This window comes from Trifolium pratense, linkage group LG6, assembly GCF_020283565.1.
Source record: "Trifolium pratense cultivar HEN17-A07 linkage group LG6, ARS_RC_1.1, whole genome shotgun sequence".
Taxonomy (NCBI): Eukaryota; Viridiplantae; Streptophyta; class Magnoliopsida; order Fabales; family Fabaceae; genus Trifolium; species Trifolium pratense.
This window is the reverse complement of record NC_060064.1, coordinates 21810516-21838206: the sequence shown is the minus strand read 5'-3', so window position 1 is coordinate 21838206 and position 27691 is coordinate 21810516. Positions and strand designations below refer to the sequence as shown.

The following is a 27691-nucleotide window of genomic DNA, read 5'->3' as shown; positions in this document are numbered from 1 at the left end:
AATATAAGATAAATACATGAAAATAAGAGAATATGCTTAAAAATTGGAATAAAACAAATCATACATATGAACAAAATAGAACAACAAAAGAGATGATTACTATCAATTCAACAATCTTAATGTAAAAATATTTTTTAAAAAAATATGAAAAGAATATAAGATAAATTAAATAAAAAGATGATACACATCTTTTACTGGTAAAAGGAAGGTTGAGTTGCTCTAAAGCCTTCATTGTGATGATGTGGCACCTCTAATAAAATTGCTTACAAAAGGATATATCAATACTAAAAAATGAAAAATTAAATTAAAAGGGACCAACTAAAATTAAATACTCCTAAAACAAAACGGAAAATTTTCATATAATTTATGATTGTGTTAATCCTCTAGAACTTGAAAGAGCACAACTTTTCATATATAAAAAACGTTTACAAAATTAAACATATTTGTAGTTGAGTAGTATCCTGTATAAATGTGCAATAACCTATCCACTTTCTCACATCATGCAATTGTAATACTCATTTTGTGTGTTCATTCTTAATCTATCAACCTCTTTGTACTGAAATGTGTTTCTTGCTCAAAGGAACTTCAACAAGCTAAGTATCATCGTTTCAAATTCTCATTTTTTTGCGTTATGAGTTTATTTTAAAGATTACATAAATTCATTAGTGTGTGTTTCTATATACATATAGTTACATTCCCAAGCATGCGACTCAATGTTTAAGAAATTGATATACATAGGTATGAAATAATTGTCTTTCATTTAAGTTTGTAAATTATAATTGTTTGATTGCTCTTATGATCTTATAAGACATCATATCTAATAACTTTTTTAATTATCTCTATCTTTTTTCAGGTTGAAAATTGTCATTTAGTCTTTTGTTCCACAGTTGCAAGCTTTAAGTAATTGTTAGAATATTGTATTTATTTTCAACTTTCAAATCTATTTATCTATCTTCTATCTATTAAGCAAGCATTGTGATGATTTGACACCTCTAAAAAATTTCATGCAACTTCTTATTCTAGGTGAATAAATAAATAATATAACTTTTACAATTCTACAACTTTCTATCTATCTATCTATTTATCTATCTATCTATCTATCTATCTATCTATCTATCTATAATAAAAAAAATTGATTTTGGATCATCATCGCTTTATTCAAACAACTATTTGATGATACTCTTAAAAATTTTCATTGGCTTTTCTTATAGGATTGAAGCTGAAGTCACTATATATTTAGATTAACCAAATCTTTTTCCATTATTTTATTTCATAATATTGTGGATATTACATTGTATATGTGCTACAACTTTCCGGTAAAAAAAAAGTGCTAAAACTACAACCGTCTTTATGTTCTACATCTTTCATTCATAATCATTATGAATTATGTCTTCTAATAATTGTGGATTACGTTTTTCTATAATGGAGTTATGTGTGCGGTCAAAATCAACATGCATTTTTTGGAGCTAGATATATGACCAATAACATGTATGTGACGGTTCGTCTTCAACAAGCTGTGTATTTTACTCTTGGTTATTTTGAAGCCTCCAAATTTTTGCTTATGTAGCATGCTTTAGAGAAAATTTTCTCTAGCTATATATAAACATTACTCTAAAATTTATTTTGTGTCCATTTCATCATCCAAATCATTGGTCTTGAGACTAAGATAAATTATATCTAGGCAGATTATAATGGGTTTAAAACAAATGCAAATATTGTAAAAAATAAAATGCAAGTAACATAATATTACGTTTATATATGGTATATTATATCTATGCATACCTTGAAAGTATTGGAAATTAATAAGTAACAAATAATGTAAATTAATGGTGCTAAAATAAAAAAAGAGGATCAAAATTATAAAAGAAAAAAAATGAAAATACGTCACTAAAGTATGTATATATAAATTTTATGTATGCTCAACATAAAAAATATACTATGTATATATAATGACATTTACTATTCTTATTCATTATTCAAAGGTTACATATTATTCACCTTCTATTAGAATGAAATAACTTTTTGCATTGAATACCTTATGGGTTGATGGTTACATTTCAAGTATTGGTTTTTGTGGTAGTTGATGAATCAATCTCTTGAATATCAGTTATGTTATTCAATGATTAAAAAATTATATTAGTTTACATATATGTCTTTTATTGTTTATAAATTTCAATTTTTTATTTTTTATACGTTCTCAAAATCTTTCAAGACATCAACTCTAATAATTTTCATGTGTAACCAGGTTACTGGATTTATAAATTGTATCCTTTATATTGCTTTTATGATCTTACAAGACTACAATTCGATCTAATAATTTTTTGTGCATAATATTTTGAGAATATGATTTAAGAGTACTGCTCTATATTATCAAAAAAAAAGTACTCCTCTATAAAAAAAGAGTATTGCATTCTAATAAGCACTACTAAACTATACTGAAAACCCGAATAAAAATTATTCAATAGCAAAAGACAAAAAAAAAATGAGGGGACAAAAAAAATCATTAAAAAAAAATGAAAGATAAAAAAAATGAATTAAGCATAGTAAAAAGAAGATAAATAAAACCGCTAGCTAAAAACATTATGAAAATTTTTGACCAATAAAATATGGGATATAAATATTCTACCAGGTGAATGTTTGAGAAGAAACTTCAATAGAAACAATTTATTATCAGAACAAGAATCGTCTTTTTTATAAATCTGAGAGACCTTAAATTGTGTGAAGGGGTAGAGTAAATAGTTATAATTTTTCAAGATTAAGATGAAAAATCATCAACTATATAAATTGTTGATGCTCATACGTCAAAATAAATTTTAGAAATTGTAGAAACTGTAGATATTAAAACATAATTACATGCAAAATAATAAGGTGATTTAGATAATCTCATTCTTTACATATAGTGTGTGCATGTGATCTGAAATTCACTAAAAATTCCAAAATTATTGATTTGATTTAAATAATAATGCAAATATTTAAATAAAATAAGTACATATTCTATAAAGTGTTAAAAAAATGTTTAAGTTACGGCTCAAAATAAAATAGTGAGATGTTTGTAAGAAAAATATAACATTTTTTTAAGCAAATAATAAGATGACATGTGAAATTCTTCTAAAATAATAAACTTTCTTTACCTGAGCCAAATAACTAAGCCTAAATTCATATATATGAAATCATCATCCAAACTTATATATTGGCAACAAAAAATATTCACATTTATAACAAAAATAAACTAAGATCTTATAAAGAAAATCAACATCCAAACTAAGATCTTATTGGAAAAAAAATACATAAAAAATAAAAACAAAGTGGTACATGTGACTATACAGTTGCAATTCATATAAAGAAAACTAAGATCTTATACGATTACACTATTAAAATAAAATATGATTCTAAAATATTATAAGAGATCTATTACATTAAATTATAAACAAAACTACGATATAAATTAATGAAAAATCTCATATTTCTAAACAACTTTTTTTTTATAATTTATACTTATATACTAATATTAAATATAATCATATTTTAAATTAATGTCTATCTTTTAACTATATATGATTATACTTATCACAATTATTATTTTTTATTTATAAAAATATTTTAATTATATATTTTAATCGAACCCGTGCAACGCACGGGTTTATCCCTAGTAAAAATAACAACGAAAGAGATAAATACGATCAACTCAACAATTTTACTATTTTTTTTATAAAAAAAATACAATAAAAATTCTTAAAATCTATACCTACATATAAAGAGGATACAAGAACTTTTGGTGTGGACTTTTTATAATACCAACAATACCCTTAACTTTTTTTTTAGCAGCAAAATTTTTTTATTAACAAACTCACTATAACATAATTTTTTTTTTATATAAGTTTGCATAATAGACACAGACTGGCGCGAAACGCGTCTGTCTGGCCGCTAGTCCATATCTATACTTCCATATAAAGAGGATACAAAAGTTTTTGGTGTGAACATTTCATAATACCAACAATACCCTTTATTTTTTTTAGCAACAAAAAACTTTTATTAACAAACCCACCATAACATAAGGCATTTTTTTTAGCTGCAAAAAACTTTTATTAACAAAGTCACCATAACAAATAAGACATGCTTCTTTTTTTCCACATAAATTTGCATAATAGAGAGTTAGAGTTAGACACAGACATGCGTTTGTACGAATAAAATAGATCATATGAATATAGAAATAAGAATAAAATAGTCAATTCTATAAAAAAAAAAAGAGAATAAAATAGTCAATAAAAAAATATATAAAAAGTTCAGTAAAAACAAATTATAGAAAACATATTCTATACTTCCATATAAAGAGGATGCAAAAGTTTTTGGTGTGGACATTTCATAATACCAACAATACCCTTTATTTTTTTTTAGCAACAAAAAACTTTTATTAACAAACCCACCATAACATAATGCATTTTTTTTAGCTGCAAAAATCTTTTATTAACAAAGTCACCATAACAAATAAGACATGCTTCTTTTTTTCCACACAAGTTTGCATAATAGAGAGTTAGACAGAGACATGCGTTTGTAAGAATAAAATAGATCATATGAATATAGAAATAAGAATAAAATAGTCAATTCTATAAATAAAAAAAAGAAGAGAGAATAAAATAGTCAATAAAAAAATTATAAAAAGTTCAGTAAAAACAAATTATAGAAAACATATAATCAATAAAGCGATCATATTTTTTTTGTAAGGATAAAAAGATTATATATGAATATATGCTTAAAAATATGAACAAAACAAAAACAATAAAAAGATTATAGAATATAGAAAGAATAAAATAAATATAAATAGCTTCAAAATAAGAACCACATCTTTAACTAGCTCTAATATTTTCATATATGTATCCACATGTATCGATCATATTATTATGAATGAAATGCTAAACATGTTTAAATAATAAATTATTATTTTTTTAACAAGTGTCGACCACTTATACATAAAAATTATTTTAACAATAGTTTCACACATATTTTAATAATATTTTATAACAAATTTTTAACAAGCACACTAGTGATTAAAATAGCTAAAAACACTTTAATTTTATCATATTATTTATAGTAGGCAATTTGCCGTCGTATGCCATTATAATTTGGATGTTGTCAGCTTGTTCGCAATTTCATCCTTTTACGTTTTTAGTGATGTTGAATATGTGATTGTATTTGATGTATTGTATCAATTTGAATTTTGAATAAATGAATATCATTTTGTCTTTGTAAAAAAAAAAAAAACTAAAAATAGTAATTGTTAAAATAGCCAAAGGAAAAATAGCAAACCAAAATCTTAATCCTAAAAATCAATCTAATATCTTTCAGACATGTCATCCAATGGGAAAATAACACTAGTGAGTAAGAGAGTTCTTGAATCTGTTTAACTTCCTACTATCTTGCATAAGTACTCTTGCCTTTTCCTTTCCTGTCAAATTACCAAGATAGTAGGATTAGGAATTTGCCTTTTCTTTACTTATTGGATCATGCAAACAAACATGGAAAATCATTTATCTTATTTCTTACTTGCAGAGTCCTTCCACACACACACAGACACTTACATTTTCAGATATATAATGCATGTAAGAGTTCAAAACTGATAATCCATGAAACTAATTACTGATACAGCAACCAAAGGAAACATAGGAATGACACATAAACTTAACTTGAAAAATGACTCATTAATCTGTTCTCACTTCAATCTTTCATTCATTCAATTATTGTTTTGTTTAAAATATTTGGATGACAAACACAAATAATGAACAAGAGAGATTGAATTTCCTTTTAGCAGAATCATCTTCTAGTTGATTGATAATAATATGAAAATAGTAACAAATTCATTAAAACCAGGGGAGTGTCAAGTCGGTCACAAGAGCAAATAAATAGTCATTCAAATATACAATTAACTTAAACAATCATATCATATACACTAAGAATAATCACATAATCAATTATAATGAAAACAACATATACAAATGAACATAAATTCAAATTCAAACAAGTAAACCATGGAAGAGGAACTTACTTTCAAAAAGTTGAAACTAAGCTTTCAACAAAATCCATGGCCATGTACCAGCAAGTTATATTACTAGTACTACAACCATCAGCGGAACTAGGGGGTGGCTGAGGTGGGCCACGGCCCACCCCCACCCCCCAAAAAAAATATTTTTATAAGTATAGAGTATTAATTTATTAATGATTTTAATTTATTCAGTATAGATATTAGTACAAATATTAATGAAAATATTAGTTTAGAGTTTATTATGAATGATTGTAAGTCACTCGGTATGCATATTAGTTCAAGTGCAAGTAAGAATATTAGTTCATAAACTATATATAAAGTAGTAAGCTATAAAATCATAAAAAAATGTTACTAATTTTTTTTTTCAATACAAACTCATAAATTATAAGTCATAAATTTTTTAGCGGCCCACCCAGTAATTTTTTTCTGGTTCCGCCACTGACTACAACCACTAGTAGTAATTCTAGCTGCAGTAAATTTTGTTTGCTCTACTCTGTTATCACTCAAATTATAGAGAATTGCATTGGAATCTCCAATGCTCGTAAGCGCCAGTGTATCACCATTCTCAGAAAGAAACAACGGCACCAATTCAAAATAATGCATCATCCTAGGCTTACTAAAGTTGCACTCTACTTGAAGATTATGAAAACTAATTTTAAGAAATTGAGTCCAAGAATCTTCAACCCCAAATTTCTTCATTTGCCATATAACAAAATCAGTTTCTTTGTAAGAATAAGAAAAACAAAGGCAGCCCCCTAACACACTAACGGTTGGCGTTCCTGACAGAACTCCATCAACACGACGAGGTAGCATATACTGATTATATGTCTCTGTCCCTAAATCAAGTGAAACAATAAGAAATTGCCCAACTGTAATATCCTTATAGTTATACTCATTGATATTGTGAATAGCCAACCAGTTAAGGCTACCACACAAATATACACAACCAATAGCAGCATGTTCATGATAATTAAAATGAAGATGAACAGGAACAGCAGGTAAACCTTCAATATCTCTCCAAACATTATCACCGAAACTGAGAATTCTCACATTGCTTTTCTGATTATGGTAACGGAATGCCACCACCTTATATTTTCCGGTTGAATTGTCATAACCAAACTTAAAGTCGAAAACATAAAAACCACGAAAATACCCAAATTGTGGAGATATTGTCCTAGTGGCCGGGTTCCACAAACGGAGCCAGAACTCTTTATTAAACTGATCATCAATGTAAGAATAATGAGACAAACAGATCAATCCATTGCAGGTACCAACTATATGTGAACATTCTTTGTCTTCCAAAGAATAGTAAGGATCGACGGAAAGGTTGAATGACCGGTTCTCAATGAAGCGAGATATGGGGTATGGAATGACACTGTAATAATATCCAAGAGTACGTGGTACATGGTACGTTGTTAGTGTAAAGAGTGGATTTCTTGTTGGTGATCTCTTGAGGTGCAATTTCACAAAAGTGGGATCGTAAATTACAGTTTTCCAAGACTTGCAAACAGACCTGAATCGGACAAGAGATTTTACCGGAAGATAGGAAAGTAACTCGACGATGAGATCATGAGGGAGGACCACCGTAGACGGCAGAGTGATACATTTCTTTTCTTCTTTGCCAATTGCATATTCATATTTGTTTGAACAAATGCAGCGCAAATCTGTTTAAGTACCAAAACAACCCGGTCACTTCACCTTACAGAAAAGTTGGGAGCCAGGGACTACTATTTTATAACCAAATTTTCTCTCAAATGTTTACGTATGGGCGATGTGGGACTCCTTGAAAAAAAAAAAAAAACTAGCGCAGTTTTGCTCTACTAACTAACTGGTTGGACTACCTTAATCAACTTGAGTTCTTTTTACTCTTTGAAGTTCATATACACTACTTATTTACGTTTATTTTAGGTTTTAATTTGATCTCTTAGTATTAAAAAATATTAATTTAGTCCCTTAAGTTTATTTTAGGTTTCAGTTAGTCCTTTCCGTTAGTTTTGTCACTAACACCGTTTGAACAGTACACGTGTCGATGTGTCCAAGTGCCACGTGTCAGTCAACATATTTAAATTGGCTGCCACATGTGACAAAATTGACGAAAATGACTAATTTGAAACTTAAAATAAACGTAAGGGACCAAATAGGTAGTTTTACACAATACACTTAAAACTTGAAAAATATATTATATTAAAATAAAAATAATTTTTAAAATAAAATAAAATTTCAACATATACAATTTTTTTTTATAGAGTCAGAATATACAAATTAATTTAACAATAATGTATAAAAGATATATTACATTCTTTTTTTTTAAAAACAAGAAAGATATATTACATTAATAAATTTAAATTATTATTTTAAATATTTTTTTTAAGCAAAAAATTATTATTAATTAAGAATGTATTTTATGTCATTTTACTTTTATCAGCTAAGTTGAATCGCTAATTTTATCTAACACCACATAATGTTATCGACCAGAAGCTATAAGCTATCAAACAGAGCCTTAATATTTTTTTATGTTTGGGCTCGATTTAATATTATTATTATTTTTTACCTTTTCAAAAAATAAGTAAATTAATGTAATATTCATTTGAGACATAAAATAAACTAAATAAACTCAAATTTTTTTATAATAAAATATTTTTTATGATAAACCTCTAAATTTCTTATATATAATTTTTTTTCATAGAAACTTTGTGTTTTTTTTTTTATAATTTCATAGAAACTTTCTTATAATATTGATACAGTACTATATTTATTTTATATTTTTTTGGTCATATTGTGTTGAGAATTTATTTATTAAAACAAAATTTTAGAATATCCAATAGAAGAAGTATACACATTAATATTTATTTTTTTAAAAAAATTCGTCCAGTTTTAAGCGTTCTCTTCTTGTGCGATTTACTCTGCCTTATACTTCTAGGGTTTCGCTCCTTCCAGGGGGACGTGTCTTCCTCTACTCATCAAAGGTATTTTTTTCGATCTTATCCACAATTCTTCTTTAACATCTTTCATTATTATTACTTCAATTTTAATTGTTCTTCACAAATTTCGCCTCTTAATTCAATTTCCCCTTCTTTTAATGGCGAGGTTTGTTAACCCAATTATCTGAATTTCATGACCCGTTTATCTCAATTCCTTTGGTTTTTGTTTTTATGTTTGAATTTGTTTGGCTATTTGCTTGATTGATCATGTTTGAGGCGATTAAAGTAATTTTTTTTTTTTTGTGTGTCATGATTTGATTGGCCTAATTCGTGTTTTCTTTTCTTTTCCCATTCTCTGTAATGTAACCCCGTTACTTTGAAATTATATATCTGAGGAATAAGAAAAATGAAGTAAAAAATCACTTTTTTTAATGCATGGATTGTTGTTTCAATTTTGGTTTTATATAGATAAGTTAAAAAATGTTATAAAATAAGACTTTTTTTTTATATAGATATATTTGGATCTTCTGTTTCACTTTGAAGTTTATGCCGACTGTTGCAGTTAACCTTTTTCATTCAAATATGTTTTTCAGGTTTTAGAAGATAACCTAGTTTTGTTTATTCACCAAATTCCAAGTCAATGATGGACCATCGCAATGATTTTTCGAACTGGCTCGATCCTGATACATCTCTCAAAATTTTCAAGTGTCTGGATGATCCAGCAGATCTAGTCCGTGTCAGCTGTGTCTCGCGAACTTGGAGAGACTTTGGTGAGTTATATCTGTATTCTGTATTTTATTTTTATCCCCAAGTCTCATGAGATGTTCAAGTTTAGATCCTCGGTGGCATACATTTTACATTTCATTATACTTTGATAGGACTCGATCTCGATTACTACTGAACATTGATCAATAAAATAAAACAGTAGAATATAGTAGTGAATAGAAATTCTTATTACTGGAAATAGCTAGAGTTCATGTGGGATCTAGCTCACAATACAAACAGAAGACTAAAATGAAAGGAAATAAGCTGTAAATGATAAAGGAGGTACTTCGAGAGGCCTTAGCTCTCCTAGGGTAAAATTCACCACTCAAATCATGCATAAAAACAATGGCAGAGAACATTCTGCTATTTAATCAATCAGATACGGATCTATTTTCTCTTCCCTCGCCGAATAAGGAAACATTCCTATAATGGTATGATTAGCTATATCCTTCTGCCCAAGTTTCCTTTTATAAAATATGTCATAACTATCATACTTCTGATCTTATCCTTTTAGAATCGTGCTCCCTTTGCTATAGTTTGTTTTTATGAGTATCCAACTTTTTGCATAATTTATAGTAAAGCACTGTTTTGGTCCCTCTAAGATGCACTCACTTTCATTTTCGACCTTATAGAATGGTGACCTTCTAAGCTTGGTCCTTATTTAATTTTTATTAAATTTGTAGCACTAATAAAAAAAATTCTTGCACATAGTTCTAGTACCTACTAAAAATAAAATTGTGTAATTATCATTGAACTCTTAAATTTTTGAATGATTTTTTATAGGCATGTTTAAAATATCATATAAAGTTGATTTACTAAAATTTAGAATTGTTTATCATGATATGAATTTTTTAAACGGTAAAGTTCAAGATAAAAATAACGAAAATCATGACCTAAAATTCAAATTTTGAGCTCGTTTTATCTAGAGGAACTTTTTATGATGTTCTAAATCTAAACATATCTGGGAAAAATTCATTCAAAAATACAAGTTGTCTTAAATATTAGGGACCAAAACCGAGTGCATGATAATTTTCCAGGGACTAAAAGTTTAATAAAAATTAAGGACTAAACTTAGAAGGTCACCATTTTGTAGGGTCCAAAAACATATTTAACCCTTTAAATTACTGAGATAAACATTTCATGAATGTATGTATTTATACCAATTTTGAGTACATATGCATGTAACCAAGTAAATGTGATGTAGACATGAAGGCTGAAGGCTAACTCAGGCATAAGGCCACTGTTTAACAAGAATAAATATAAATATGTGACATACCTGCACATGCTGTGCTAAGTGAAATTTAATATCTCAACAAACTACTTCTTTAGAAGCCACTACGGCTAACTTTAAAAAAAGTGCCAATTTTAAAATAAATGATAATTTGATCATTTTGATGTCTTAAGTAGGGACTATAGACATTGTCAGTATATCGTTTAGTATGCTTGGCTGGAAAGTAATGATAAGATTTTTGCATGAATTATCTTTGATCTTGATATGGGATAGGATCAAGTATTGGCTTCCCTTTGATGTATTATGTTAGCAACCCTTGATGCTTATGAATTGGGTTTGGAAGGTGAGCTATATTGGTCTTGTTTTCTTGTATATTCTAAATTTTATTTTTTGTTCGTTTCCTGTAAAAGAAACCTATCAAATGAAAGAATAAGTTCATTCCAGTGGATACTGCCAGTCACAACTCACAACTGGATTTCTCGTTCTCAACAGATACAAATTTCAATTGAAAATATTTATTGCAATGATTAACTGATATTATGGTTTGCAGTGGTTGAAAATGGCCTTTCTAAGCAGTTGTGCTTGAGAATGTTTCCTCAATTATCTAGAGTTGCCTGCGTTGTTGAACTGAACCAGAATGGAGTGAAGGGACATGCAGAGGTTGGATCTAGCCGTTCTATGGAATCTCTAGCTCTATGGAAAGATCATAGAGTCTTTAGTTATTTTGCTAGATTCTGCTTATCTCCTATTGCTATGGATTGCATAGCTAAAGCAATTTGTGCTTCTAGCACTGATAATTTCCCTCAGGAGAGCATTGATCAAACTCTAGAGGAAAGAGACAATATTGCTGGTAGATTTTCCTATTGGTCAAGTAGTGGACAAAGTAATCCCAATGTGCCTGAGACATTAACGTACCAGTTGGCCTCTCAAATATGTATTATCAAAGAAATCAATATTCAGCCTTTCCAAGGTGATATTTGAAATCTTCATAAACTATGTGTTCGACTAATTTATTTTACCTTTCTATGCTTTTTTGCTGACATTGTTTTTGTTAACTGTCCAGCTCACTTTCAGATGGGGTCACCTATATATTCAGCAAAATCTGTTAGGTTTAAAATGGGTCATCTTAAAGCCTCTTTAAATGATTTATCTGATGAAATGTTTGTATGGACCTATACATCACCGGAATTTCCCATGGCTCAGGTTTGTAACTTATATCTAAGCTAGTTTCTGTGCTTGTTTTCATTGAATAATTTCTTTTACATTGATTTCCTGAAGCTTGATACCAAAAACTAGACATGCTTTGCTATTAAAGGATGCCCTGCTATATAAATATTGTAAGTAAATTGAAAAATAACTTTGTTGGATGATCAGAAAACGTATTACCCTCCATAGTACTCCCCCCGTCCCACAATATAAGCCACTCTAGCAAGAAAAAATTGTCTCATTTTATAATATCAATCAAGTATTTGTTTTTCTGATTCCCTAACTATTTATCATTCTCTCTTTTTGCAATTTTCCAGTACTATTACTGAAGGGCAATTTTGTAAATTAATTCACAATTTTTCTTTTCCATTCAGAATTAAAGGATACCCTAACTATTTAACCCATGTGCCAAAGTGACATATATTTTTGGATGGACGGAGTAGAATGACCTAGCTTGATGTTGCTGAGAAAAATTAAATGAAAGCTGCATGACTAAATAATAACTCCAATGTTCAAATAATGTTGCTTGAGTAACTCCCGACTCATGTTTTTAACAACGGAAACTGTTTTATGTTTTTCTGAAAATGATTCCTTGTGAACAGGAAAACCGGCTACAAAAGTTCATGCTTCCAGAACCTGTACTCTGTATTGGTGGTATCTTGCAGGTTGAGCTTTTGGAAAGGGTACAGAGGCAAGAAATGGATGGCTTATTGTACATTTGGTGCGTTTCTTCATTGGTAAACTTGTGTGTTGAGGTTTTATTAAAATTGTTGTCAGATTAGTTGTAGCATCCTAAATAAATTCACAACAAGCCTTTATGCAGTGCTTGGTTTTAACTCCAATTTAATATTATTGCGTGCACAAATAATGTTAACTTGAGTAGTATTGCTGAAAAGTGTTGCATTCCATACTGATTGTCCCTTCTATTTCGAAGCTAATCCTTTTGTCAACTTTAGGAATTATAAAAAAAAAACTTATATATTCCTTGGTTTTTATACTTATAAAGCAACTCACTTTGGTCCATATATTCCTTGGTTTGTATACTTATAAAGCCTTTATGCAGATTTTTCACTACTTTAACTTTTCTTCATTTGTGCTCAGTACGACATCTACCTACTCCCCACCTTGAGCTATTGGTGCCTCTCATTACTGTAATCAGAATCATTTCAATACCAACAGGATTATGAAACTATATCTTTCGTTCTCCTTTTTCTTTCATCTTTATTGAATTTTCCCTGTCTGTTCCATTTTATACTTATAATTTCATTTGTAGTGTCCCTAAGAAAGGGATACACTTTGATTTGACTGAAAAGGGGCATGTCAAACACTACCTAAGCATTGCATAAATATAATATTTTAGATATTTGTGCAATGTTCCTGACTTAGACAATTGTGAATGCAGTGTTTCTCATGTTCAAGCTCAGGGGATCCAGTTGTCACCAGCATTCACTGTTGATATTCTTGGACCCTCAGGAATGTTTGTGTTGAAGAGAGACCATCGGGCTAACTGTCAACCCTCAGCGACTTCTGAAGATGAGTCTGGAGAAATTACAACCGATGGAGATTTCCAACAGATTGTGGATATATTGCGGGGACATGCGATGGGTATAGGAGCTGTGGATGGCTGGGATGAGGAAGAATATGAAGTTGATGATTTTGTTGAAGATGATGATGTCTTGTGATCTTTGCTGGCACAAACTGCGACAATTCCTCCTCCCCAAACCAATAAAGGAGACAAGAAAAATTTAAGATTATTCTCGTGAGGAGTCATTTTAATGAATCCAGTTTCGCTGTATACCCTTTGTTTAACCTTAAGTTCAGGTTTTTCTGTGATTTTACTACTTACTTGATTCCTAGTATCTTATTATGGTCTTTGATGTGGGACAAGTATTACATTGTAAGTTGTTTAAATTAAATTCATATGCTGTATTTGTATCAATCCCTGAAACTTGAGTATTACATTGTAAGTATTAATATGGACCCTATTTTTTGTGTTCCACCCATGGTCCTCTTTACCTAACTGTCTGTAGCAGGTCACTTTTAAGTTCTGTACTAGTCTTAAATTAATTAATTTAGTTATTTGTTGGATTCTGAAATCCGAATGGAAGAAACTTAAACAATAATTACACATGTCAGATATTCCTCTTGGACTCCTTGATGAGGAACGACATACATGACAAAAGAATCATCCCCATGTTCATATCTTTCTCTCTACAGTTTTTGTTTTGTTTTGGAATTAGGGAATCTATTTTCTCTGTCACTATACTGTTGATCAAATAAAATTTTATGTTAGTAGAAAATTTCTTTAATTTGATTGCAAGGATGAATCAATGTTAGGAAATTTGTAGATCTGAACTTTTTAAATTCAACTACGCGGACGCCAAACTCAGTACAAATAGAATTGGGAATAGAAATATGTCTTACATTTTACAACAGGATTTGAAATTGGCAAATCAATGCACTAGACAGTTAGTTTGGAATAAAGCAGAAGATAAAGTTTGACTTTTTTTTTTTTCTCAACTTAAAAAAGGTGACCTGCTATCGACAGTTAGAAAAAGAGGCCCATGGGTGGAAGACAAAAAATAGGGTCATATTACGGGTGCCCCTTTTTCTAAGCAAAATATATTTTTACACAAATTCAGACGCTGACACCGTTACTATCTGATTTATTATTTTTATCTCACATTTTTTATTTTATGATATTAGTTTTATTACATCTAAAGATACATTTAGATATTAGATGTATTTTTATATGGTGTTTTTATACGGTGTCTAATTTTTGTTTAAAAATTTTGGTAAATACAAGTTACTTTTTTAGAACACATTTTATGAATTTAGAATTTTTCTCATACAATATTTATGAAGTTTAGAAAGAAAAAAAAATTACTTTATATTTATTGAAAAGGATTACTTGTTTTTGTTTACTAAGACATATTTACTACTATATTTCCTCTCAAAGGGAAACTCTCAATTTTTGCATCAAATAAAAATCCAAGTTATATAAAACTCAGCAAATAAATCTAAACGGTTGTATTTAGGGTAAGTTTGACCTTACTTTTTTTCTTCACCTTAAAAGTAGTAAAGTGGTTAAAAAATTATGGTTGAGCCAATTTCTCCTTATTTTCTACTTCTTTACTTTATTTCTCTAATTCTTTTAATAAGAAACAGGGCCAAACTCAAGTGGTAACTGTAACTCCAAAACATTTCCTTCAAAACATTTTTTTTACGTCTCCAAATTAAAAAGATTTTATCTTTTACAGAAAAATTGAAACCCTCAAAACTCTCCTCCTTTTACAAAGTCCTATGTTCTTTCTATTTGCGTATTAATTTATCTCTTCTCCATTAAACTTGCAAGCAAATTAATAATCATATTTCCAATCCTTTATTAAGTGTCCGCAATGAATTTAGCTTCGGTTTCAAAGAACAAGCAAAAATTCACAACTATATTCATTAAAATATTAATGTAAAATACATCATAATTTAAACTTACTAAAATTTGAAAGATAATTCGAAAATCAATGTGTGAATAAATAACCAATTTAGACCTTACAATTCCACCATACATCATACAACTCTTTCATTTATAAGCATCGAATTTTCTCTTCAATAATAAATCCAATGTATCTCAAGCAATTAGGTTTGGTCTAATGGTAAATGAATTGAGTAGTATGCTAGAGGTTCTAAGTTCGATCCTCACCTCCAAATTTGATGTAATTTTACAATAAAACATTAAAGAGCTTATTTGACATTGCATATCTTAAGAGGATAAATATATATATTTATAATAATCCAAAGAGTTTTAAGGACCGAATCCGAAACAATAAAATGGTTTTTGAAAACAACTCCAATCAGGACCTTGTTTTCTACTAAGACAAAAGCAACCATACCAATTAACATCTGCTGATAAATTCATACAATTATTTAACAACAATGAAGCATGACGGGAGCTATTTTATTCTTCCAAGCTCACGATGTTTTTGACTTGGCAGAGGCAGGAGGAAGCAACTGCATTAAACCAACCAGAGATCATTGTCAGTGAAAGTAAATACTCTGGAGTATAATTGCACACACGAAAAGGGTGACAATATTTTCTGCCGTAAAATTTTAGAGTTTAATAACTACACGAAATATCTAGGAAGACATCCTTCCTAAAATAATACACAATTGCATACACACACTCGATGTCCCTTGGAGTATCAAGCATGTTGCATGCACAATTCATGATGCATGAAATACTCCTAAATGTCACATTTATACACGTTCACTCCCCCGATGATAGTTTCCTCCACACATAACACAATTCCTCACAATGTCACTCTCAGGTAAACAGCACATGAACAATTCTGACTCATTGGTACCACTAGTAGGATGCCCGCTATTTTGACATTTTTTATATAGTTTATTATATATAGGATAAAAACTCAATAACTAGCTGTGATTGACTAGTGAGAGGGTGAAAAATGACGGTGAGACAGATTGAGAGGAAAGCCTAGCGCTGTTTTGGTGTTATTTTATTACAAAAATTTCTAAAATCCCCAAGCAAAAAGGCCTAATGTTTGAACTTTAAGAGCTACTTTGGATTTTTTTTTTTATATCATTCTGAGGTGCAGTGCTATAGCAGCTACAATGGCGGTTACCGTGTGTCTTTTAGCGACAAGAGGCCTTTCCCGTATGCTACACCGCTATAGCACGCTATTGACAACACTGGTATGTGCGATCATACACATAGAACATAGATATAAAATTTTAGGGACTCCAAGGAAAATAGGAAGCAAAATCTAAATATACTTAGCAAGAAGCAAGCACCTGATAGCAAGATATTAGAGATGAAACAAATCCAAATGCCCCTGTAACACGGGGAGTGACTTTCTCGGGTGCCAACTGAAGCAGTCCAACAGCTACCACTGTATCAATGCTTGCTTTGATAAGAGCTAGAGTCCTCTCATTTGACTTTTTTAGCTTGGCCTGGTATTGCTCATTCTGCATCCATAGTAATGATTAACAAATGTAAAGAAATCGCAGTGCCGAAATAAACCAAAGACAGAAACTTTGAAGAATTTAAAGATGAGCATGGACAACATACATCATATTTATTATTGTTCTTGATTTCTTTCTCTATTTTCTTCATTGATCCAGAGAGTCTTCCAAGCTCCCCAATCTAATCAAACGCATATAATGATGTCATACAGAGGTTTTAAAAAGCTAAGAAATAAAAAGGGTATGATCGGTGCATATATATGTTTTAGCATCAATAAGGAAGGTATGCATAAGCCACAAACCTCGACCAAGGAAGTACATATTGAGGAACCCAGCCAACAGTAGAGAGAAATCCGGCCAAGTAGTTCGGTACGTTCTTTATTCTGTAGTTACACAATAAAATTTTTGTTGGATGGTATTCTCATGTAATAATAATACAGAAACAAACAACGGGATGCTAATGACAATGTTTATTTCTTACCTCTACGATACCAGTTCTACCAAGCCACACAAATTGATCAAGAAACAAGAAAGTGGACAGTAATGCATTCTTGGACTGGAAAACACCATTCAACAAGACATTAGGTAAATAAATTAAAGATGAAAAGAGACAATGTTGTTAGAGTTATCATACCTTTCCCAACAGAATTATGGGAAGGGGAGTACCCTGAGGTGTTGGACTAATCAGCGCATGCAGGTCATTGACAAACTGTGATTAAAGAGGTGAAGTATAAGAATGACTATTATTACATGAACTAATTATTCACAGAATCATTTTCTATTCCAGAATATCAATTAGAATGTTGTCGATGGATAATACTAAGCAAAGCAAAATATTTGACTTTAATTTTTCCTTTTAGAATTTCTATATGTTTCTCGGAACCAAAACAATCAAAGAGGATGTTACATTATAAACTGTGCGCAAAAATAGGCAAAAAGATGTGGATGAAGGGTCTAGCATGTTTTTGAAAGAAAATTAATCTAACCTTAAATAGACGAAAAACTTTTCGTGCTAAGCTGGTTGTTTTGTCTACATTCTGCGCTTTACCAGGTTGCCCATTACTCAAGAATTTGGAACCATATTGTATTGCTCTGCATATCTTGTCCCTTGCCTCAGCCTTGTTCAAATACAAAACAAGAAGGCCAAGTTCTGCCCTAGTTGCATCCAATGTACTCATTTTCTACGATAATTAGTAACCACTGTCATAAACAAAATCACGTAACAGTTCTTATTAAATGAGGAGGGAAAATAGTTTTAGATATATAAATCTACTTTCCATAGCAATGTTTATAAAGAAAAATATAATGCCATATAAAAAATTGTTAAACAAATAGGTAGAATGCTGCAATATAATTCATATTCAAAAGAATAACCACAAAGCTAGTATCAAAGTTTTCATTTAGCCTTATTTGAGCTCATATGCTTCTGACTTCACAATCAAGCAAGAGTTCATTTAGCCTCTTTAAATCCTCACTAGGCCAAATGTTAGGATTGACTAATCCAATGTGAGTGATACCGCAAGACAACAAAGAAAGCGGTATGAGCAAAATAATTTCAGGTATAAATCTTTCTGCCAGACACGTGAAGCACCTCCTATTTTTCTTGGATGTATTAGGCCTAGGATATTTTTCTATTCTGCTCTATTTTTATTAAACTCAATCCAAACCCAATTTTGATTTCCCTGGCTGATTGCATTAACTCTCTACCAGACCAAATACCTATTCCTTGCCTGATTTTTTTTCCAAATTTCCGTCATACCGCTCTAATGCAATCGCACAATGTTCAAAGCACTCAACTAGTCGCTGATTGGCCATTTAATCCTCATCAACAACAAAAGGTTTTTTGTTTTTATTTTTCACTCGATAGGATCGACTGCATGAATTATATGATGTCACTGTTTTTTGTCATAAAAAGGAAGATATCTCCTAAAACATTATCCTTGAAAATGTAGAGACAACTAGGAAGACAACTAGAAATAGTCCAAAAAAAATCTCTACAAGAACCCAAAACATAATGTTCTTAACCTTGTCAATGAATAGATTAGTTAGTAAGTATGAAGCTGACACAGATACCGACACGTCGACACCCGTAATAATTTGAGAAATATAATTAGTCGAATGTCAGACACCGGACATGCTTTTAATTGTTAGTGCTACAAAGAGTAGTAAGGCACTTTAAAGTATAAAAACAAAGGTATGTTTCACAAGTTCAAAGGCAAAAGAAGTTATTTGAAAGAACAAAAGAATTTGATAGATATCAATAGGTTGAGCAAGGTTACTCAAATTCACCCAAAAGAACAATTTTCCTCTCCCTATGCTAAATCATCGAAACCAATAAGCAAATAAGGTCATCAACATCAAAGTTTATATATAATAACAGAATTACAATGAATATTCAAACAGCTTTCACCAAATCAACCCAAAAGTATAATATTTCAAATAAGACAAGAATCAAAAGAACATCCAGTCATCAAATCATGTTAGGTTCCTTCCTATGTTACAAACAACAACATCAACCTCTAAATCTTCCATTTTCCACTTCTTTTCTATCAATTTCCCAGTAACAAAGCATATTACAAAACAACATAACAATCAAAATAATAGCAAAACAAAACCATCAAAGAAAATCATAAAATTTCAACAACCCAATTCCGAAATCTTAATTCAGAATCACAATAGCATCTCATCGAGCTGACCCAAAATCAAAATTGACATACCCCACCTTAAAAGATTCGAACTTTTGTATCCGAAATTGCAAAGTCAAAAGGATTGAACAACTGGGGCACGTGAATTCCCTATTCTATTTGCTAAAGATTAAAAAAAAAAAGGACACAAAAAATCTTGCAGAGAGAGAGAGAGAGAGAGAGAGAGTACCGAAAGAAATGGCCAAAGAAAGAGAGAATAGTGTTGGATAATCACAAAGAGCGAGAAGAAAGAGCTACTAACTATGATGATTTGGGCCTGTGAAAGATAGAGTTATGATAAGGGCTTGTTTGGTTGTGTATTTCCCAAAATAAACAGACAAAAATGGATTATTGTATGGAAAAATGTTGAACCGTTCGATGAGTCCTATGTCAACTGGTCGTGGGAAGTTTATTGTGTATGGATTTGGGCTGTCTATTGGGATTTGCAAGTTAAAGCACGCACTTCGAGGCCCAAATTGTCTTCAAACCCCGGTGTCTAAATAAGTGGGAGTACCAGAGTTTGAACACCGATCCTACGTATTACATGTAATGTCTATGGAAACTGAGCTATACTTAGGGGGTATATTGGATTGAGATTTCAAAGGATTTTAAAAGATTTTTTTATTATAAAAACTCGTTGTATTCAATCAAGACTTTTGCAAAAGTTAAGTAAATCTTCTGATATTCAATTAAGACAATCAAGATTTTTTTTTTTTAGGACAATGAAATCTGTTGATATTCAATTGAGTTTTCTTGTCATTTATAGAATGTCCATTGGTATTCAAAAGTTTACCGATTTTAATGAATTTTGTTATGGAATGGATTTCATGAGACTTTTTAGTTGAAAATATATATATTTCCTCTGGTCCTTATTATAAGAAGAAGTTTACTTTTTAGATTCATAAAATGTTTGATGTATTTAGTCAATAATATGTGTCAGATACATCAAACATTCTATGAATCTAAAAAGTAAACTTCTTATTATAACAAGGACCCGATGGAGTACTACACTCCTCAAACAATCTCACTCCAAACCTTGAGATTGTTCATGCTCTCCCACCGACTTTTTTCCCTTACTGACATCGGAACTCATCACTTCAAAATATGTTCTTCTCTTACAACTTGCTATTATTATTTTTTGTTTACAGTGAGCTGAGAATCGAACCCAGGACCTATTACATACTACCCAAACCTCTCACCACTAGACCAAACCTAGTGGCTTTGCTATATTGTCCATACATATAATTATAAACCTCTGACATAATTTTACAGGGTTTTTTCTCTTACAAGTGGAATGAATTATATATACTTTTCAATCAATTATATACTTGCGTCAGATAAAAATTTCCTCAACGTATGCAACTCACAAAAAACAATTTGCTAAATTGTTTAATCATCATCATACATATACCACTCTTAAAATTCTTCAACATAACTTATTTTTTTGTAACAATTTAACGTAATTTTTTTTTTCATCTGATATTTTATTGGGTCATGTTAACTTGTGCCCTAAGGGCACATGTTAAGCTACCTAAAAATAGAAATATAGTATTTAATGATACAAAAAATTTAATGTTTAGATAATTGAATACACCACAAGTTCAATAAATTTTTTCTACATTTATCTTCTTAACATGTGCCCTTAAGGGCACAAGTTAACATTCTCCTATTTTATTTTATATTTTTTCAAAATTCTTCAGCATAACTTTTTTTTGGTAACAATTTAACGTAATTTTTTTTTTATTTGTTTGATTTTATTTTGTTATATTGAATATTAATTAATTGTTATTATTATTGGATTTTATTTTTGGAAATCAATAACTTAAAAAAAAAACAAATCACTGAATCATTTGAAATCATAAAAATCCATAAAGTACTTCGAAATCTAGAAAATCTGTGTAATAAATTCTTTAAAGTTTTGATTGTTGAAAATCGTGATTGTTGAAAATGTCATTAAAATCCCACAAAGTCAATACAATCTCACAAAATCTTTTAAAATCTTCAAGACTTTTTTTACTAAAATAATTCATCGAAATCTCAATTCAATAATGATTGTTCTTTTCCCAGTATTTTTCATTACACAAAAATACTAATTATAAGATGATTTCTGAGCAAGAGGAGTGATGAGAACACTCTCTCTAATACTCACTCTATAATTGATTGAAAATATTAATAATTAACGTACAAATTTTTTTAACCATGATATTGATACGAAGTTTCCACCGCTGATGACTAATCTCCATTGGAGAACATGTGGGACACACAAGGTGAATTTTTTCCATACGCATGAGTCAAGAATCGAACCCCTGATCACATGCTTAAGGAGACCAAGATCTCTACGACTTGGACCAATTCATTGTTGGTACCACAAAATATTATTATTATATTCAATATTAACAAAATCGCTTCTAGCTACTTAAAAAAAAGCCTCATTAAGTTTGTCGGTCAAATCTTCATATATATTGTATATTTTTCTAGCCTTCCAATCTAATTCACCCAACCCATACACATTACAGCTTACTGATTATCAGGGGCGTCTCTGGGTTTTAGGAGACCCTATGCAAAATATAAAAGCGGCCCTAAATATAAAAAATTTAATTTTTTTTTTAATTGTCGATTTAAATTGCGTATAATATAAAAAAAAATCAATTTTATTCTTGTAAACATATAGATTATCAATATTAAACCGATTGCATCAAATCAAATGGGATAAGAAATACAAAATAATTATCTTTGTATATAATGTCAAAAAGAACCTCCTAATCTAAGTTTAAATTTTATGGAAAGAATAAATGGACTAAAACTATATTTACGAGCATAGATAACTAATTTATTGATACTCATATGATATTATATGAACATTAACAATATATAACTATTAGTTTAGGACCTAAAAATTAATATGTTAATATACATCTGATATTTTATAGGTATAAATAATATATAAGTAATATTATAGGACCTCAAAATTTTGAGCCGAGGCCCTCAAAATTTTGAGGCCCGATGCCGTCGCACACCTTGCACATATATCTAAGCCGCCACTGCTGATTATGAGTTCATCAAAACATCATTCCTGACTCTTCAAAACTTATTTCAAGAAATGATAGAGTGCGTTAAAAAGTTGAAAAAATATATGGTTGAGGACAAAGAATCGCTTGAAGGAAGAGCTAACAACGTTTGAGGGACATGGTGATGGTATGGTCAAGAGAATGCACAAACCTTACCAGGAGCCAACTGCCAACAGTAAGTAAGTTGATTTCAGTGAAACCCTCTGTCTTCCCCAACCACTGCCGTAAAAAAAATTGTCATTCTCTTGTGGTAAAACAAAAATATCCAAAAATTTACAATTCTTGATCTCAATAACGTAGTCCACCACTAGCCAAAATTTAGAAGAGAATAAACAAAGTTTAAATATTTATATATAATAATGTTACATTGATTACAGTACATGGATTAGCAATCTTGTGCATTCCACTTTATACAGTCTTGGCTATTTTGCATCATGATACCAAAAAAAAGATGCAACACTTTTTTACACTATTTCTTGCCAAACAAACTTCTCAATTTCCCTCTTTCCAATCTCTCATGTAACTTTTGAGCTCCTGGAATATCCATCTCAGTAAGTTTCTTCAAATATCCAATAGCACCATATGAGATCATTAGTTTCTTACATTTCTTACTTGAAGAAATCAATCCAAGGCAAGTAACTGCATATTTTTTTGCATTGTTTTGAGGACTAGGATCAAGCAACTGAACCAAATTCGGCACACTTTTATCATCTTTCTTAACTTCTCTTCTATTATAAGACACAGTCATCAAGCTTGCTAATGCTTGTGCAGAAATTCCTCTAGCACTACTTGGTTTAGCCTCAAGCATCTTAACAAGGAGGGGAATGCAACCGGCTTCGCCAACCAATTTCTTCATCTCAGTTGAGCTGCAAACTCGGCAGATTGCTGATGCAGCTGCTTGTTGTGCTCCTGATGATCCGGATTTCAAAACATGAACCAAACGAGGAAGTAATCCTAATGAAACCAAAGTTGTCTCAGAAACCGATCCAACCAAATTCCTTAACGCCGCGACCGCGGATTCTTGAGGAAGTGGACCATCAAGATAAGCTAAAAGACTCCTAACACCGCCTTCGGATACAACACTTCTTTTTAGACTCTCATTGCTTGCAGTGAGATTCTGCAAACATTCTGCTGCATATTCTTTGGAACCTAACAACATTCCACAAGTTAACAGATTGATCATAACCCTAACAATCCCTTGTTCAGCCAAAACCTGTCTCACCTCAGGAACAGCTGAAATATTCTTCAATGAACAAGCTGCTGCAGCCTGCGAAACGGAATCGCCGGTTTGACAAAGCTCAACAAGCGGACACACGCCACCATGTCCGACTATTTCACGCGATGTTTCAGCTGACATTGATAACCTCTGAAGCGATATCGCAGCCTTTTCTTTACCTACAGCACTTCCTGATTCAACAAGTCTTATAAGAGCTGGAAGAACACCTTCAGAAACTAACCAATCCTCGCAGCTACCTGATTCGGCAAGCGAGCATATAACAGTAACTGTTTTCTCTCTTATCCTTGTTGATGTTGCTGTAAGCAATTGAACCAGTGCAGCAATATTACTCCTACTCATAACAGCCAAAACATTCTTCTCATCCTCTTTCATAACTTCAACAACACTGTCCAAAGCTTTGTGTTTCGCTTCTAAGTGACCGATCTGAAGGCGCGCGAGCAACTCCCTTATGTTGTTGTGTGCTGCAGAATCTGATTGTTCCACAGAACCTGACACAGATGCCACTGTCAACGGCAAAGTAGCCTCGCCGAGCATACCAGTTTTGATCAAAAGTCCACAGTCTCGTAAATTCAAATCCATTTTCCCGATTAATGCATCCAGATCACTCTGCATCTGAAGCTTACCTTCATATTTCTCCTTCAAACACAATTCAGCTGATTTGATCGCATCTCTGAGGGAATTGGACACAGCCTGCAATTGCTCCTTGCAAAGAGCATTCTTTGAGAAACATGGATGGCTTGATAAATTTGATAACATGGATGGAATCTGTTCTAATCTAGAAATGATCATTTTCCATCTAGTAGGAAAACCTTTAACCTCTCTTGCTTTATCAAGAGCAATAGGAACAAGTTCCTTTGCATGTAACAACCAATCTTCTGTTGAACAACTTGCATCAACTGCAACAGCATCTTCCACCATGATCTTGATTTGGTAAAAGCAAAATAGATGATTATCACAAAGAAACTACCACAACAAATGAAATTGCAAGAAAATCAAGCCTTGAAATCAAAGAAATGATCAAAGATGGCAATTTGCAAATAGAAAAATTGATAATAATTGACATGGAAAATTTTAAAAAGGTTGTGGAGCAGTTGCAATCATCAAATAAAACCCTTAAATTATATATTAAGATTCCAATAGAAAAATTGTGAAGCACAATAAAACAAATGGTCCAACAAATTTCTAGCATCTCATATGATATTATAATCAATTCAATTCACACAAAGCTTGTTTACTTAAAACATGACTTGGCCAACAAATCTGAAGTACCTAAACATGTCCCACTAGTCTTTTCTCTTACTTTAGCAAGTCCTCATTTAAAGCCTCTTAAAAATTACAACCATATAGTATATAATAATATACATACATCATATCCATTAAAAATTAACTAAAACTAATCAATGGTTTTGTTAATGAATTAATTAACTACCAATAATGCTATGAAATAAAGAAGCAGTCGGCAGATATTTTAGTCAAATTCCAAAAGTACCCTTTAAGTACAAATGTAATATTGGTAATTTGGTATTCTTTCTTCAAGGGATAAATTGGTCAGTTCAAAAAACATATCTCTAACTTTACTTTTCATCCATGAAAGTTATGGCTTTGAGTTTGACCCATATCAACTGTTAAGTAGAAATCTTAACTTAGCTTAGCTGTGTTTCTTCCAATTTTCTCCTCATAAATATGAGAAAAGGAAAGGTTTTCCTTCTAAAGAAAGACACAAGTCTCTATCCACAGTTGTATACGTAAAATGAATCATCACCAGAAAAAAAAATGTTTTTTTTTTTTTTTAAATATGTAAATATTCTAAAAAATTATAACCATCATATGATCCCTAAAACACTCTTGTCTCTTGTTCAGGTTATAAAAGTGTTACTGTAAAACACAAAACAGAATATAGTTAACAAGATATAAGACTCCATGCCCCATAAAATCTAATCTAACTATACTAAAGACAAAATTTATATAATCTTCAGAAAAAAAAAAGTAAAATATAAAATAAATAAAAAAGGAAGAAAAAGAAAACTACTTTTATTTCCACAAGCATGAGATGAAAGCAAAGAACAATAACAATAACAAAAGGGAAAAGGCTCAAAGACCAACCAACCTTAAAGAACCAGCAACTGAAAAGCAACCCAGTTTGGCTTGATCTTCAAACTTCACAGTTCTCTCTCTCTCTCTCTCTCTCTCTCTCTCTCTCTCTCTCTCTAATAAAAGTTATGGAATGCTTCTAGAATAATGAATGAAGACAACACATACTGATCCTAAGCAAAAACGTGTCTTTCATGTTCCAAAGTCACCAAGACAAAGACCCAGAAACAGTTTTCTCAAAATCAGAAAAAAACCATAAATGGTGTCTGCTTATTAATGGAGAAACAGACACAAAATGCACATAATAAAAAAAAGGGTCTTGTTAACATGTGCATATAGGGCACATGATAAAATATCTTAATATAGAAATTTAATATTTAATGATATAAGACATTTAATGCTTGAAAAGTTAAAAATGCACAAATTCTAAGGTATAATTTCTATTTTTACTACCTTAACATGTGCCATATATGCACATGTTAACATTCTCCTAAAAAAAAAAAAACTTTTTTCAAACATAAAAATAATATTGAAAAAATCAGAAGAATCTTCCGCATAGAGCTAAGAATTAAACGAGCTTCACACTTCAGTACAAAACGACAAGATAAGAAGTGTAAGATGAAACATTCACAGTTTCAGTTCACACACACACAACAATTCAAATAAAAAATCAAACTTTGTTTGAACTATTTTCTCTCACTAGAAATGGAAGATAATGAATGTGTCAGGGTTGTTGTCTCACAAAGATTCTCTCTGTAAAAAAAAGCAGTATTTTACTCTGTCAACAACGGCGAAGACACGTTTGATGATCCAACGGCCGCGGTATAATCTTACGACAGCCAATGCGACCGTTGGGGTTGGATTTGATTGTTTTTTTATGAAACATTTGGTATATGGGTTTGAGTTGTATGCACGAGGTTCTCGCTTCATAGGCAGAAACTCCTCAAATACAATCCCTGTGCAGATACACATTGGTCCAAGGTAATTAGAATTGGATCGGTCATCGAATCAGTGAGTTTATCGGTTCAAAATTCAGTTTATCAGACTGAAGTTTAATTGAGTCGGACGATTTTTAATTAAATATATATTTTAATTATTATATAAATAAAAATATATAAATAATTACTCAATATTCTCAAGTTTCACACATTAAAAAAATAAAATGTCATAACGCCGCTGTAAAATAAAAACTTTAGGAAATTAGTCATAAAAATTGTAATTCAAACTAAATATAACGCCGCTATAAAATAAAAACTTTAGTAAATTAGACATAAAAATTGTAATTCAAACTAAATTAGAAATTACATAACGAACTAAGTTCTAAAAAATATTCATTGATTATTAAAATTAGAATCATACAAAACATATAATATAATATGGGTAAATAGTGTTATACCCCCTGCAAAATAGGCGAGTTTTGCATTACCCCCTGCAGAATATTTTTTTGAGATTACCCCCCTGCAATGTCAAGATT

General features: G+C 30.7%; 4 protein-coding genes across 10 annotated transcripts; 1 reads left to right on the top strand and 3 right to left on the bottom strand.

Annotated features, from left to right (window-relative positions):
* Positions 1-6412: 6412 nt before the first annotated feature.
* Positions 6413-8877, bottom strand: LOC123891914 (F-box/kelch-repeat protein At3g23880-like). The gene is made up of 2 exons (XM_045941783.1): positions 8874-8877; positions 6413-7701 (listed from the first exon to the last, which is right to left on the bottom strand). Exons 1-2 carry the CDS (start codon positions 8875-8877, stop codon positions 6413-6415), a joined length of 1293 nt encoding a protein of 430 aa, XP_045797739.1.
* On the top strand, positions 8858-14175 carry LOC123889787 (F-box protein At4g00755-like). 3 transcript variants are annotated; one of them, XM_045939281.1, is made up of 6 exons: positions 8858-9003; positions 9552-9728; positions 11505-11924; positions 12018-12157; positions 12763-12881; positions 13563-14175. In XM_045939281.1, exons 2-6 carry the CDS (start codon positions 9599-9601, stop codon positions 13840-13842), a joined length of 1089 nt encoding a protein of 362 aa, XP_045795237.1. In that variant the 5' UTR covers positions 8858-9003; positions 9552-9598; the 3' UTR covers positions 13843-14175. The 3 variants fall into 3 exon arrangements, with proteins under 3 accessions (XP_045795237.1, XP_045795239.1, XP_045795238.1); XM_045939283.1 differs by having other exon boundaries at positions 8875-9003; positions 12763-12897; positions 13563-13758; XM_045939282.1 differs by lacking the exon at positions 8858-9003 and adding an exon at positions 9054-9124.
* A 1742-nt stretch (positions 14176-15917) lies between these two features.
* LOC123890252 (peroxisomal membrane protein 11C-like) lies at positions 15918-20196 on the bottom strand. Of its 4 annotated transcripts, none has more exons than XM_045939816.1 (8): positions 20012-20196; positions 18124-18337; positions 17772-17846; positions 17619-17693; positions 17440-17520; positions 17244-17318; positions 16967-17140; positions 15918-16165 (listed from the first exon to the last, which is right to left on the bottom strand). In XM_045939816.1, exons 2-8 carry the CDS (start codon positions 18313-18315, stop codon positions 16127-16129), a joined length of 711 nt encoding a protein of 236 aa, XP_045795772.1. In that variant the 5' UTR covers positions 18316-18337; positions 20012-20196; the 3' UTR covers positions 15918-16126. The 4 variants fall into 4 exon arrangements, with proteins under 4 accessions (XP_045795772.1, XP_045795774.1, XP_045795773.1 ...); XM_045939818.1 differs by having other exon boundaries at positions 18124-18318; positions 20012-20146; XM_045939817.1 differs by having other exon boundaries at positions 19860-20045.
* Positions 20197-23218: 3022 nt separating this feature from the next.
* Positions 23219-27179, bottom strand: LOC123891597 (outer dynein arm-docking complex subunit 2-like). Of its 2 annotated transcripts, none has more exons than XM_045941495.1 (2): positions 26234-27179; positions 23219-25047 (listed from the first exon to the last, which is right to left on the bottom strand). In XM_045941495.1, the coding sequence occupies exon 2, from the start codon at positions 25042-25044 to the stop codon at positions 23359-23361; it is 1686 nt and encodes a 561-aa protein (XP_045797451.1). In that variant the 5' UTR covers positions 25045-25047; positions 26234-27179; the 3' UTR covers positions 23219-23358. The 2 variants fall into 2 exon arrangements, with proteins under 2 accessions (XP_045797451.1, XP_045797452.1); XM_045941496.1 differs by lacking the exon at positions 26234-27179 and adding an exon at positions 25396-25514.
* Positions 27180-27691: the final 512 nt, after the last annotated feature.